The sequence below is a fragment of the Xiphophorus hellerii genome, chromosome 15 (genome assembly GCF_003331165.1).
Source record: "Xiphophorus hellerii strain 12219 chromosome 15, Xiphophorus_hellerii-4.1, whole genome shotgun sequence".
Lineage (NCBI taxonomy): Eukaryota > Metazoa > Chordata > Actinopteri > Cyprinodontiformes > Poeciliidae > Xiphophorus > Xiphophorus hellerii.
In genome coordinates this window covers 7100257-7116459 of record NC_045686.1, presented here as the reverse complement: position 1 = coordinate 7116459, position 16203 = coordinate 7100257, and the positions used below count along the sequence as shown (strand labels likewise).

Genomic DNA, 16203 nt, shown 5'->3' with positions numbered 1-16203 from the left:
GAAGGTCAGCTGTCTGAAAGAAGGCTACACATATTTTTGCTTGCACACAAGGAAAAGAAAATCTGCTGTAATATTTATGATTGCAAAAATCATGGTCTAACACTGACATCTAGAGGTGTAATTTAAATGAGTGTCATGTATCCCTGCTATTACATGAAAGCTGTTTTCCAAGTACAACTGAAGCTACCCAGCTAAATCCAGCATTTGATAATTAGCGTAGCTGTTTTTTTTCCCTGTATAATGACTTACTTACTGCATGGAGATGTTTCCAATTATATATAAAACTGTGTTTTTGTTGTAATGCAGATTCTAATTTAGATTGTTTATTTAAATATATCACCTACGTATATAACTTAAGGCATACAGTGTGCAAATGAGCTACAGTGTATAAGCATAATGAGTGATAATAGTGACCTCTAGATGGTTATTCAGTACCACCTTTGGTATGTGTAGAATATGCATCAATAGGCATAAATGAATACTGTATATGTGTCCTTAACTGGGTAGAAGATATAGAGTTTGCAATGGAAACTGAAAGCTTGTCAAGATTTCAAAATAAGTATGATTTAGATGTCATTCTTTCTTTCTTTACACTTAACAGGACCCTTATTTTCTAATGTAACTGTAAATATAATAATGGCATACACTTTTGTTGCTTGCATTACTTTTGTCTCATAATAATATGCTATCAGATTAACACCAAAACAATCTGATGGTGCATGTTAGTCCTTCCCATTGTGTTCATGTCAAAAGTTAAATAGAAATTTCCCCAATTGTGATCCATGTACAGACTTCAGCAAGAACTACTGAACCAATTGTTTCAGGGGCAGAGCCAATCAAGAGAGCTGTCAAAGACGTTTTTCATGAACCCAGCAGGAAGATGGACAGCAGTGTCCCTGATGGAGACTCTTCAGCCTGGCAGACATACAGGCGGGTCCAGTCGGGTGAGCCACTTGGCACTGGTCGTGCAGCTGGCTTTCTGGTGGAACAGGAGCTGGCACCAGGAGCAGGCTGGCCTCTCCTCTGGCAGAGATGCAAGGCAGAAACAAACACACAGACTCTGCCACACTCCTGCAGAGGAGCAAACAGAGGCTGGCAGGGAGGGCTGCTCTTCAAAAGCTGCTGTTGTCTGGAGATGCCTTTCATCTGAATGGGAGCCTTAATAGGCGTTGTGTGATGGCTCTCGTCGCACACTGGGCACCCAGTGAACCTCTTCTGTTAGGTTTTAATTAAAAAACAATGTTTGAAGGCCACAATACACTTGGAGGGACAACACAGTGACTTCTTGGTGGCCCTGGTGCTGTTTGTTTTGGACTTGTAGTCTGGCTCCCACTGAGTTTACCACATACACTGGGAGGTGAAAACATTTTTTTTTAAACTGTGTTCCCTTATCCAGTGGAAGGGGGGTATTTTGGTTCAGCACAGTGCAGTTGCATTACTAAATATTGTCAGCTACTGTACCCCAGGCGATAATTGTTAAATGTCAAGGTTAAACTAAATATCCACACATTTGTGGGCATAATTATAAACAATTATAAAGCTGAATTTCTATGCATATGTTTTGAAAGGAAAGCATATGCTTTCCCAAATTCCATTGTTACTGCTGACAAGACACTTTTTTTGACTAAAATAAAAATCAGTTGATCCCATTAAATATACAAAAACAGTGTTTTGTAGTTAAGTTTAGTTAAATTCAGATTCACTTTCCACAAAAATAAATATTTCACTGAAATATTCATAGCTTAGTTTATTGCTGAGCACGTGAACAAAGATTCACATATTTTTCATGCATCTTTAATTAAAAAAATAAAACTCTTGTTTTTATTGCCCACAGACATTTTCAACTTGATGGTTTTGTACCAGGTGGCAAGAGAATAGGACACTACTGATGTAAACTATGATGGAAGTTTGCCAATAACTACGGATCGGTACGAGACTGATGGTGCGATTGTGCATATTTATTTATCATGTTACACTTTGGATATCTGTTTTTTAATACTTTTAGTGCATCGGTTCTTGCAGTTCTTTTCCAAACACATCGATTTCTACTGGCTGTTTGTCTACTTTTCTCTTTCAACTAAAGCTGCTGTGACAAGTGAACTTCCGCCAGTGACATCAATGAAGGTCTGCTCCCTTTCACAAACTTTATGCAAAAATACCAGTCTCTTTCTACTTAGGAGATTTAAAACAATATTAGAAGAGTCTTATTTATAGGTGAGGCAGGAAGTTCAGTATAAAATATAAAAACTTTGTAAATTTAGAAGTAGTTTTAATTGCTTATTGTGTGGAGTTACATGTCTGCTCTTTATACTGTAATAGGTACAATAATCTGACGTTGAATAGAAAATATTTGTAGTGTCTTTTCTGGGTTATTATAATGTGTAAATCTAACCACTGACAATGACAAAGCAGCTATATCTACACTACAGATATACACACACATTCACTGCTGCTGACTCAAGTGCAGTAGAAATGTTTCGGGTGGAAATAATTATATACCAGCTTTACTATGCACCTATGGCGTCACCTGGTGGATCACAGAGACTTCAACATCCAAAAATCTCACAAAACTGGTTTCTTTAAAGCTGTGAGGGCTCAGAGGACGACTTGACACTGTTCAACTTGCAAAACAAGCAGTTTGGAACAGAATAACAATTGAAATGTTAATGTGTCAAAACAAATCTTCCATTTTCCTTGCGCTGTTCTTTTCTGCTCTGCCTTGGCATCGTTCTGGGAAAACATCAGTAAAAGATCAAATCTTGGATTCAAAGAAACGACGACTTCTCAGGACAAAGATAGGGGACATCTTACAGGAAAGATCATTTTTAATGGTCCCAAATTTTCCGAACAACTAAGTGTACACTCTTGAAAGGAAAAAAAATGAGAAGATATGACAAAAAAATCATCACATCTAGAATTCCACTCAATCTTTAATCAAGATGGGATTACAAATTCTCCAAAAAATCTGCAGTTTCAAAGGGCAAAAAAGGGTAAAACTAGCTCACCTACTGAGGTCTTTAAAAACCTGTTCAAGTGTGTCTGAAAACGTCCTGAACATTTAAAGGCAGGTCTTTTTTTGTTGTCATTTACAAAAAACAGGTGGAAGAGACAAATAGAGAACAAAAGGAAAATCATGGAAAAAAAAAACTGCTGGCTTTTTTTTTCTCTTCAGAGAAAGAACATCCACTGAGGAGCAACAACATTGATGACATCAAATGACAACAAGGACAGCTGTTTGCCTCGTGCTGCCTCCCATCTGGTCCTAGAAACTAACTTAAAAGGGAACAAAAAGCAACCGACGAAGAGAAGGAAACAAGAGCAGAAGAAAAGGAAGCAGAAAGGAACAGTGAGGAAGTGAACTCTAGGGAGGGAATGGGGTGCAATAGGTGGGTGTGGGTCTGAATTGGCTGACCCATCTGGGTCGCTGTGATGTCCTTCCCTGAGTGGGGGGGCAGGGGAAGGGGGCAGTGGGTTATGGTCCGAGCACATATGCTCTGTGTGTACATTTGTATTAGTATGTGGTCTTTTTCCTCCAGTTGAGAAATCACCAAACAACAACTAGGCTCTCTCGTGGGAGCTCTATCATCCACCAAAACGTTTCACGTCCGCTCCACTTCTCAGACGGTTTTTGTCCACTCCTGCTCTCCTGATTGGCACTTCTATGAACTGGGAGAATCTGAGGAGGCTTTATATCCATCAGCAGTCTGCTCCTCGTTGGGCCGCCCTCTCACTACGAGGGGCGGCTTTCATTCATTCAATTTGTCTGCAAGTTTGATCATTCCTGTGAAGAGTCAATGTTCTGAGACTGTCTGAGTGGAGCAAAAGCTGCAACAGGGATTCTTTACGAGCTCAGTTTGGATTTTTTTGTGGGCGGTAGAGCATCCTCTTTACTTTCTCCGTCCTCCTCTTCTTCCTCCTCTTCATCATCATCCGGATAGTCTACCAGTCCCACTAAACCTCCCTGCGGCAGACAAGCAAAATGCCATAAATCAAAGGACCGTACATGAGGAGTTAATAATGGAGTTCAGCAGTCGCTGCTGGCTTTAAACAGTTTCCTCAAAAAGCTGCCGCTAACAGAATTTCTATTTTAGTAACATGTTTGTCTAAAAGGCATGTGATTTATGCGTTATTGTTTTTCATGTGTGTATTATCTGGTAAAAAAAAAAAAAACCTGTAAAGTCGTCCAATGACATTGCTCGTGATTGCAATTAAAAGCAGGTTCTGTGTGAAAACTAACAGTTTAGGTGTGAAGCTTCATAGTTTTGACAAGTTTTATTCACTCTCTTATCTAGAGGGTGTTCAAAAGCTGTGCTAATTAATTTTTGAAGTGGTTAATTCCTCAAGTTTTTTTTTGTTGTTGTTTTTTTAAGTTTTAACAAATACCTTTGTGGTTACAGCTGTCATGGGGGGTGAGCTTCGTGCCCCAGAGCCGGGAGACCCTGGTGATCCTGGAGAACCTGGGTTCAGTGATGCCGATGAAGGAGGACTGGCCAGGCTGGTCTTAGTGGATCCAGAGAAGGAAAGCTTGAAGCTGGGATTCTGCCTGCCTGACAAACTTGACTTGCCCAATACTTCTTTATCCTCCGTGTCTTTCACTGTGGGCAACATGACAACGTGAGAAAAGTTATTCTCACCAAACTACTTACATTTTTAGGGTGAGGAAGAGACTAAGAGACTGTTTTCCGTAAAAGAGGAAAACAGAGAAATTATGGACTAGCAATTTTGCTTCAAAAGTCCAGGTTTCAAAATTGTTAAAATTAGTTTAAATAAAGAAAAAAAAAAAAACACTATTAAAAATACATTTTTGTAATACAGTGAAATTGCACCTCAGAGAATCTCACACGTCTACTAACAACTAGAGATGTTTTAAGAAGAACTTTCTTCAAACTAAGCATATTTTGGTCCACTTTAAAAAATGGATTAATATATTTTGAGCTCATGGCTTCTATTTGTGCTCAAAGATTTTTTTTTTTTATTTTGATTAATGGCAAACAAATATATAGACCAAACTGAAAAGAATGCATGTACAACTGTTTGGTAAATATAATTAAAAGGCATTTAAAAAATTAACAAAAGGTCTTTACTCATTGAAATCAAATTCTGATTTAGTTTATTAAGGCTGTTTTTATTTAGTTTTCTTTTGTTTAATAAAACTAAGTGACCCACTATATACATGCATACTAGGCCTGCAACAAATTAGTCAACATAATAAACAATGCTAGCTATAAACAATTGTTGACACATCATTTAGAACCACTTTAATGTTGTTTTCTTAAGAACTACACACTAAGAAGTTGTGGGGACTCAATCATCTCCATCGCCTGCCAGGACCACCATCTTCTAATAGTCTGTTAAGTGCTGCTACACACACCTACCAATGTGGGTTGGTATAACGATGCGGTATTTTTTGACAAGGGTGGCACATAACTGATGTGATTTTTCTTTTGTTTCTCTTGGTTACCAAGATTCAGATTCAGCACTTGTGTAAAGGGATATTTCTCTGTTTTTACTGTATAGAATAATCAGGCTTAACAATGTCTAACATGCTGCATGCACAATCAAAGCAAAGTTTTTGCTTTATTTCCCAAAAAATATGTAGTTTGAGTTGTAGTTTAAAGACTTGGCAAACAATAATCTGTTTTAGGTTTGACTTAGCAATTCAGATTTTAAATTGAACTGACCAAAACTAAATGTACTCCTGTTTTAGAAACCTTTATTATTCGCCATGACCTTTAATATAACATTAAAATTGCTAACCTGCAGTACACATTTATTATAGCTGGTCCTCTAATTTCTACAGCGTACAATTATCTTCAGGCGTACTGCAGAGCCATTTTCTGATACTTACATTTCTTTCTCTCCATGAATTTGCTAATAGGTTCCATAAGGTCTTCTTCGCTCTTCATCTTGTCGGAGGGTGGAACAACGGCCTCACCATCCTCAAGGTCATCTTCATCTGTGTTGAACCACATCTCCTCCTCATCCTCTAACGTCCGTGCGTCGCGACGGAAGCGGTGGTTCCGCAGGATGGAGCGCATGCTGTCGAGATTCAGATGGGGAAAAAAATTAGCTCAGGAATAAAAAGCTTTTAGCAAGTCTTTTATTTATGACCAGGCACCTTTTAGTTGCCATGTCAACCACAACAAAAAACATATAAACCATATAAAAAGGAAATAAGAAATCATCTAGGTTCTGTTTGAACAGGCTCTTACAGCTGGAAATTATGAATGAGCAACAATTTGCAGCATTGCTTTTCATTTACGATCGTCAAGTTTGTGTTTTCACTGCAACATTTAACAATCTTAGTCATCAATGGACCCAAAGTATTGAGCTAAAAAAGTCAGCAGCAAATTGTGAGGAAGAAAATAAGCAATCTAAAGCAAAGCATCTACTTATAATTTCACATATTCATGCTGGACTTTTTAACCTCTGTATGAAGAAAGAGACATCACAAAAACATTATTAACTTTCAAGACAAAAACCGGCTTTCCTAACAATTCAGGTTGGCGTAGCAGTAATAGCACTGCCGCGCCTTGATTTTCTCACCTATCCAGTTTGGGGTTGTCTTGTCTCTCTCGCTGCTGTTCGTATCGCAGCTTTAGGCCTTTGAATGTCTGGACATAGTCTACATCCTCCAGAGACTTCCAGTAGTTCTCCACAATGTGAGCTGTCAGAGACTTTATGTCCTCCTAAAATGGGAGGCAAAATAAACCTGTTATTAAATCACAGATGGAAAGAAAAGCATAGGAGGAGAAAAGAAATTAGATTTAAGCACAGAGAGTAGACAGTCTGCAAAACTATGACTGGTGATAAACTTATAAGCACAACATACATCATATTTGTTGAACTAACTTTAACATAACATGAATAATTAGACAATATTGGAACTTCTATTGCCATAAAAAACAATTGTTTTTGGTTTCTGAGGTGGGTAATCCATGAGAAATTGTTACTTGTTTTGGCAATTTAAACCCAAGAGATAGAACTTTAGATTTTAAAGTTGTCCATATGAACATTCAAAAAACAAAACAAACAGACCAACAAAGAACAGAACAAAGAAACAGAGGATAATTTATAAATATGGTAATAGTGAATCAAAGTTGACAGGAAAAGTAAACAAACTTTGAAATGAAATTATCTTCACTTCAACGACAACCTTTTCATAAAATTCCCAAAAATTCAATTCATATTTTTTAATAATTAGATTTTCCAATTTAAGCAGAAACTATTTCGTGGAAAATAAATTGCATGGACACAATACTCACCACACGAACATATTCAAACATCTCAATCATAGCTGAGTTTAATAGGTTGTAGCGCGATCCATTGTTGCGGAAGGCTTTAACGACAGGCTCAAACAGGAAGTTTCTCATGATGTACCGATTGTAGAACTCGTCCTTCAATCCTACAATCCTCCTCATAAAGCGCAGGGCACCTGAAAATGATGAAAGATATTTTCATGCAGAGCTCCAAACTTGCACAGCTGAGATACAAATAGCATTAAAACTCACTTTTGTGGAGTTGTGAATTAAGGGGAAAACACAAACATTTGACACGCAGCCATAAATACGTCTCTTAAATTTCAATAACAGCAATCCACAGCAGGAGCAGCAAGAAATCCTTTCAGGAAACATTCAAATGTCCAGCAACACAAAACTAACAGGGAAACGACACACAGCAGAGGCACAAAAATCTGTTTTCTTGGCACATTTCAAGTCAAACTCACACGGCATGTCTTAAAGGAAAGAACAGGCACACGTCATTCCACAGGTTTTATGGCTGAACTCAATGTGCCATCAACGATAAAACACATTAGCAATATCTTAGTTAGAGACACTTGCTAAATACAATTCACCCTTTACCCACAATTCAGTTCGGTCATGCATTTTGTTACAGCAGAATGTGATTTGATGTGATAGGTTAAACTATCACTAAAGCATGGAATTATGACTTACGATAAATCGAAAAAAAATTATTTTGGAACTACGTTTCACAACAGAGTCTTGCGTCATAATTTCTATACATGTGTTTAACACCTGCATCTAAACTAATGAATTAATCTGCTTCAGTGCAATATTTAACAACAGCAAGACAGAATACATTTCCATCACTCTTTCATTTGCTCAGTATTGAGCAGCTGTTTTTTTTAGATTATGAACAAGTTCCTCAATCAAAAAGGGATTTATTTACTGGAACATTCCCATTAGAATAAATGGTATTGCAAGTGAAAATACCTCCCTGTCATAATAATAATCATGACAATAAATGACTTAGCTGTGGTGAGAATTTAAAACAGAAAGAGACTGAAATTATTCAAAAATAACAGTGGTACACTGAAATACAGCAAAACAGAAATCCCATTGGTCACGGTGTCAGCATTGTAATCTCCCCACATCTTACCTATTAAAGTCTGTCCACAGAAATTTTGTTCATGATCAGGGTGCAGGAAAGCTTAAACACTTTCCTAATATTTATCATCCCATTCTGTAGTTTATTAAGAAAAATGCTACAGTTCCACAACAGCACAAGTAACAAATTTCCTTTCAAGTGCATCTTTCATCTAAACAGGTCAAATTCTAAAGGTACTAACACGTGTGCATCACTACAACGGTAGGAATATTCACATCTTATTGTACATAGGTTACCAGGCAATGACTAAAATATTCATGTTGAGACTTACATAGTGCCAAAAAGGCGTGTTGAGAGGCAGTGAGAACCAGAACCCTCCTTAGGATATCTTTGTTGATGATGTAATTCTTGATGTGATACGTGTGATGCTCAACACAAAAAGTTAGCAGCTCCAAAATCAAGGCAAGCAACTGGGCTGTTTGAAAATCATCTACAGACAACAGAAAATGCAGACAACTAATTAAAAATGTAACATTTGAAATAAAAATGCACAATTGCCACATTTTAAAAATATTCAGTACCTTTGCTTGGTTTTTCTTCTGTTGTGTTGGCTAATAGTGGAGCAGAGAGGACATGCATACAATGCTTGTAAAAAAAGCTCAGGAACTCTGTCTTTTCTGTTTTCTGGGGATAAAAAAAGAAAAGCTTTTGTATTATTTCGCTAATTTCAAATGTCTTGTCTGTCTACTTCAGATCACAACAGATTGAAAGATGACAGATTGCAACAGCTGAATATAAGTAGGTTTGATAAATTCAATTCTGGTTGTGAGAAACAATTTCTGCTTGCAAATCTATTTAAGGACTTCTATATGTGACTTCTATATTAATGTCATAACTATAGACTAAGCAAAACATTTAGCTTAATAACCCACAGTATGTTGGTCAGCAGGAATAGTATTGCCATGTCAGTCTTAGAAATGAATGTAAAACAATAAAAAAAATAAGTTGCAAAGACTATGTTTTAGCATTTGCAATACAGAATACTGGAAAGATTTATTAGGTTTTTCTTTTGCTTTTAAAGATATACTCTAATTGGAGTGCAATTTCGCATTTAAGGTACAGCTTGGAGTATTATTTACGGAAAGCAACTATACAAGAATCCAGTATGTGTCTGGTATGTAAAAATGTATCCAAAATGGCAGGTATAGCAGCCCTAGTGATTAGGCTGGGAAAGCTGAACTCATTCAATTAGCAAAGGTAACTTCAATTTATGAAAGATTTAACAGTATGTTCTCACATTCTTTAAATGGTCACAGAGTCTGCTATCAATTAACTGATGCTATATTTTCCTTCAAATTAATAAAAGTTTGATTCTGGACATAACCTATACAACAAAATTTACTTAATTTCTCATCTTCGCATCCATCATCTTCTCACCACAACAAAAATTGTGCTTCAACTAAAACATTGTTTTACGAAACAGATCTTGCCTCAGCTTTGAGTAAAATTACAGTTGTCTAAAAGCTGATGTTGGGATCGGCAATGTGGACAAAATATTCCCATCAGAATATTTTTTGGTATTTATCGCAATAATAACAGAGATTTTTTTTTTAATCCATCATAGTCCTTTCTTAACAGTTTCAACATGTTTAATAGTGATAGAGGACATATTAGCCGACCCTTAAAGTGAAAGCTGTGAAAACTCACATTTGCAGTTGCCAGCATGTTCTCTGGGTCCAATAAAGTCCGCAGCAAACCCATTAACTGGACAGCGCCGCCAAGTTCTGGGTCGGTATCACAGATCATGTGTTCTATGATCAGGTTGATGAGAAGAATATCCTGGAGAACCAAAAAAAAGGGTTGAGTTTAAAACCACTTGTGGGAAAGTGCCTATAACTTTCATTTAATTTCAGAGTATTTTTCATATAGACTCACATCATCATTTTGCTGAGACTCCTGCATGACAAACTCTCGTACCATGGAGGGGTTATACTCCACTAGATAAGAGAAAATATCTGTGGCTGCCCCACGAACCTGAACATCATCCATTCCCTGTTGGGCAAAGAAGGGTCTGTTAGTTATCAGCTTCATTATTTCAACAAATAAAATACTATTCTAAAGATTCAAATAGAAAGCAAGAAAAAAAAAATAGAACATATGGAATTAGAATTTCAAACTACTTTAAGTATTTTTCTGATCTAATCTTAGCAGGTGATCAAGCTTATGCAATTAATCATGCCTATATATTTCAAATTCAGTTCCAAAAATAAAAATGTAAATACATTTTTTTTTTTATCTACAATAAACTTTTTTTATTTTGCCTGTTTCACAACTTATTTTGATATTGACCAAAATAAATACATGAACTTCCAAGAGCGTTTTTATGCTTTAGGCATACTAGATTTTTGATTTTGCTTGTATGCATTACTTGATGTGCTAACGTTTACTAATTTTTTGAAAAATGTAATTCAAATAGGTCAGATATGCCATTGATGGAGCTTTGAGTCTAAGATTCACATTCCTCCGTTTCTGTCTTAATGTTTAAAAAGAAAAATACGGTGTGAGCCCTAAAAGAAGTGGTGCCACAGAAGAGCCAAAACAGTGCAGCTAGGGATTAGTCATAAGGATCAACAAAACCAAAATGTAGTGACAGTTATGTTTAGAAAGACGGACCCAGGATAGCATTTACTCCACCAAACAGAACAACTAAAACACACCGCTGTCCGTTGTTTAAAACAGTATTTAGAAACTTCACTGGTGAAATGAGGTTATAGAAAAATATGAGACAAACTCTTCATTCTGAGGATATCAACTATCTTGCTGTACTGCAGTCCTCCACAATAACACAATACCAGCAGAATTCACATTAAAAATAAAAAGCTTTAGTTACTCCTAAAGCTTTTTAGCCATGAGGAAACAAACATGTTGCAGCTACCTTCAGCTATCACTGACACTACTTTAAAAATTAGATTAATTAAAGAAACAAACATTAAGACATACATCAGGAATGCCAGATCTTCATTTGTGCCTCTAATCCTTAAGGAAACTGTTTACACCAGTTAGAGAAAAGCTACTAAAGATGAAAAAAAAAAAACTGTATACAGATAAAATATACTTTTGCTCTAGCAACCATTTTTACAGAGTGAAACAGTATGCCCTCACTCAACAATACAGTAATGTATAAGTGACGGTTCGAATGTCACTGTTTATGTTTTGTGTATTCCCTCTTAGCTACAGCAGCAACATTCCAGAGCAACATGACAGTGAGGTTTAAGGTTGAAAATATCTCAGGCGGAAGACAGAAAAATGCTAGATTTTGAAGAATTAGAGCACGTGAATGTCCCAAAACAGAAAGATCATGACATCCAGTCCATTTCTGCTTCATGCTTTAACAAAATAAAAAATATTCAATTTTCATCTTTTTCTCTTTAAGCTTTGTAGACTTTATGTTGCAAGGCAACTGCATACACCGATTTAAATCTGTTCTACAAGTTTTATTGGTCTAAATACTTTATTTCATATTCTTTGCATGCTTTGTTTTTACATTAGGAAAATGTGATAAATTAATGACTGCGATGTGACTATAAAATCTAAACATCAATAAATGTCATTCTACTCACCAGTATAACCTCTAGTGCAGGTAAAATGCCCATGTTTGACAAAGTCTTGAAAAAAGCGTCTCTGTTTTGAGGTTGTAATGTTTGTGAAAATGCACAGAACTCCTTTAAAAAGTTTACCTGAAAGAAATACAAAAACATAATTATTTTAACCATGAAAAAAAAACCCACATCTGCCTGATTTGCATTACAAGTCGATAATCACTAATTCATTTTTGGCATACCAGTTCTTGTCTTTTGTCATCATCTGTAGCCTCATCTGTTAGCTGTGCAAAGAGGTCTGTCAGGAACTTCTCATCATCCTGACATTAACAGGGCAGAGTTTATGAAGTGGTGAGTAGCAAGTAGATAATATGATCACAACATCACTTTCTCCTAAGACAGTCCAACATGCAACACAGCAGCTGATTAATCGCAATCGTGAGATGTCGCTAAAAGAAACAAAATATCTTACAAATTAAAGTATATCTAAAGGTTGTTTTTTTTACTTTTTGATCATGTGTAATTTATCAGAAGATAATGTGAGGTTTAAAATGTTTACACGACAGAGTAGGCCAAAAATAAAGTGATATTAACCAAAGTATTCAACCTGTTTAAACAGTAAAACTTTAATTTAGCTTTATGCTAAAAGACCATATGCACAGTGTCTCTGAGTCAATAGTGAATGTTTATATGCGTTTTAGCTTGCCTCTAGCACAGCCACACTGATTTACACAACACCTCTCTATCTCTATGGAGACAGCAATACATAAACACTGGTGAGTTGACATAGTGCAAAAACACAAAGGTCATTTGATCATAAAAACTCAGACGACTTCACACTGAGCAAAGCATAACAAGTTTGGGTGTATTCTACGTGTATTTAAACATTTGTTTCTCACCTGTAGCATGCCCACTATCTCCACCTTATTGAAGAAGATGAAGGAGTGCAGGGTGGACAGCATGTTTTCCTCAAATACAGAGGGCGTGGGCAGCACCATGTCCTGAATGTACTGCACGCGATATGTCTGGTGTATTTTCTGACGCAGTTCAGGATCGGAAATGGGGATCACCTCCTTAAAACGCGCCGTCTTAGTCAGAAACTCTCGATGCCGCCGTGGCTGCGGCAGTGCTGGGTCGAATTCCAGACAGCCGATGACATCCATGATGCACTCGTCAGAAAACATCACCTCAAAGAGTGCGGTGCGATTTAGCAGGAAGATGCCTTTAATTATTTCGTACAGTTGGTGCAGTCCTTCTCGGTTCTCCAAGTCCTCACACACGCGAAACAGTTCCAGAAGCTTGCGAATGTAGCCTTCATTCTCCACTGCCAAAGCCAGTTTCTCACGCCGCAGCGGCGATGGGAGCGAGGAGGCCACCAGCTCAGCAAGGTCCTCCAGGCGGTTTAGTTCACATGGCGGCAGCTCCAAACCTGGGGAAGACATGTCATCAAAGCGCTCCTCCTCCGATTCGTCCACGACTTCCTGCGTGATGTCCACTGACGGATCCTTCCCCTGCACCTTGATGATGAGACAAACAGATGAGCAACAGGTATTAGAGTTACATAAACAGTGTATTACATTTCAACCAATTACAAAGAATATCAAGACATTCAAAATAAATACATTCACTAGGCCCTTTGATAAATTTGGTAGTTTCTAACTAAAAAGTAAGAGAGAAGAAAATAAGAAAATGATTATGCACATTTAATCGTGTATTGCTAACATTTCATATTTTTGTAATACTGAACATTAAACTATATGCTCTTTGTTTGTAGACCAAAAAGTGTTTTTTTGGTTTTTAGAAAACTAAATTTCTTAGTTTTGATGCATTTTTTTGAACATGGAAAAAAATGAAGACTAAATGATACTAAGAAATGTTGCGGTGGCGATATGCAATGACAACATCAGCCACAATATCTGCCTATTTTCTGCTTGCCTCTCTTTCTCATGTGAGCTTCCTCCAATCTGTGACCTTTACCACTTTGGGCAATGTCATTTGTGTCTGTTTTGAATAGCTTCTGCAACAGACTGTGAAACTGGCTAAATATTATATTAACACGATAAAAACAAGTTCATAACACTTAGAATATACTAGCCAACACTTTTTGCACTTCCAACTGTCCTTAGAGATATGCATATTACACATGTGATGATAATATATTTTTGATGAATTGAGCAGCATTAGGAAAGATTTTTTTTTTCAAAATTGCCCTGCCAAACATCAATGAAAGCAAACCAAAAACTGGCTGATTTTAATTCCTGCTTGACTTATTAGTGCATATCCACTACACACAATGACAGAAGAGACAAAAACACACAAAAAATAGTTACCTGACATATTTTCTCCCAGATTTCATCACAGCCAGCTTTCTCCTGAAAGCTGAGTGCTAGATCATAGTTCTCAGCCTCTGACCATACTATCAATGTGTCCTTTTTAAAAGAAAAACAACCCAAATTTACAACCTGGACACATCAGAAAAGAACATTTCTTTTGTTAGCCAAGTACTGTGTCGTGTACTGACCTGCTGTTTCTGGTACGCTGTATTTGGGTTGATTTTGGACTCCAATAGTAGTGAGCCTGCCAGATTAAGAAGGTGACACATGTGAGGTGAAAATGTGCAACAAAGCTAAAAAGCTACTTTTAAGAAATACTGTTACTGTACAGAAACAAAGCACTTTATTAATCCCAGAAAGGGAAATCTCAAAGTTGTAAAATCAGAATCAAAACCACACTGTACAACTAACATAAAAATAATTACCAAAAAGGTAAACATTTGTATAGAGTTCTATATAGAATCTGGGAGTTTTTTTTAATTCACCCGTCAGTTGTTCACTTACCATCACTCTCTGCTCGAACCAGGAGAGAAGTGCCTTTTAAACGCTCCACATAGCATGAAGAGACATGCCCGGTCCCACGGTCATCCCACTGCCTGTCCTCGTTGAGGGTATAGACTTTGACTCTCCTACGAGTGTCCGTCATCTTGGCAGGTGATTGTAACCGGTGTTTCCTTCCCCGAACTTCTTTGGATCTCACAGGGGGACTTCTTCACCTACTAACACAACTGCAGATTAACCCCTAACACCTGTCCACTTCTGAAGTGTTAAAAGTCTTTTAAAAGGGGTTGATCTTTACTTTGAAAATCGTCGAAGATAAGGAGGGTTTTCGTAGCCTTCTCAGAAGGATTGTGCATTTACAAGTTTCTTTTTTATATTTTAGTTTTGCCAAGCCGAGTCGAAACTTATCTCAACAGGGATACAGGCAGTGTGCCTGGCAGAAACAGCACAGAAACCATTGTGGCAAGGTAACGACAGTATAATTAACTGAACGAAGGGCAACTGACGTTTTCGTCTGTTTTCTACAAAAACATAGACATAACAAACTGTACGCCTACAGCTGAGATAGACACATTCACAATAAATCCAGCTCGACAAAAACGCACTGGTTTTCTCTCAGTACAGTTTGTACGCTTGCAGGTAACGTTAGCTAACTAGTACGCTCGCTGCCTACGCTCTACATATTCACTATAGAGCTACAATCTAAAGCAAACTCACCGCTGTTCAACACCGATAACATTTTTTTTTTTTTACTCGAGAACAACAAGCACTGCTTAAATCAAAAACAGTGTCTCCGCTTTTCTTTAAATATTACGCCAGCTAACTAGCATTAGCTGGTGTCTCTTCCCCAAGTATTCCGCCATGTTCTGGCTCGGGGCCGCGGAGAGACCTCTCTCTCATTTCTAATACTCAGACATCCCCCAAAATTGTGCAGACTAACAAAGTGGAGCAGAATAATTAATCCAAGATAGCGCTTTACATTATACTGTTATTTGCCATTCATTTCAGACGTCTTGCTCAGATAATTGCTAAGTGCCCCCCTTGAGTTTTCAGCCATCTTGGGTCCCTTCACAGGCAGTACGGGGTTTCCGACACTGCAACAACAGGGCAGCCCGCCACATTTAAAGAGACAGTAGCAGGACAAAAAAAGAAAAGAAAAAAAAAACAAATTTTCTACCATCGATTTCTTTTCCCACAAAAATGCTTAGTATGACCATTCGAAAAGATTTTTTTGAGTCATATTTTCACTTGCTTTGGAACAGTTATAATTCTTTATAAGTCACAATAGTAGAATTTAATCTTTTAGAAAAAGATCTGTTAGAAATCTAAAAGCAGCAACAGCAAATGCACTTACTGTGATAGGTCATATATGGGTCGACCAGTATCAAGCTATAATATCAATTTAATCATAATTCTTTCAT

General features: G+C 37.2%; 1 protein-coding gene across 1 annotated transcript; it reads right to left on the bottom strand.

Moving 5' to 3' along the window:
- Positions 1-1732: 1732 nt before the first annotated feature.
- smek1 (SMEK homolog 1, suppressor of mek1 (Dictyostelium)) lies at positions 1733-15872 on the bottom strand. Its single transcript, XM_032585040.1, has 15 exons — positions 14786-15872; positions 14470-14525; positions 14279-14377; positions 12848-13465; positions 12191-12268; positions 11970-12086; positions 10285-10401; positions 10057-10188; positions 8931-9033; positions 8681-8839; positions 7266-7435; positions 6547-6689; positions 5849-6039; positions 4384-4595; positions 1733-3961 (listed from the first exon to the last, which is right to left on the bottom strand). The coding sequence occupies exons 1-15, from the start codon at positions 14925-14927 to the stop codon at positions 3842-3844; spliced, it is 2457 nt and encodes an 818-aa protein (XP_032440931.1). The 5' UTR covers positions 14928-15872; the 3' UTR covers positions 1733-3841.
- Positions 15873-16203: the final 331 nt, after the last annotated feature.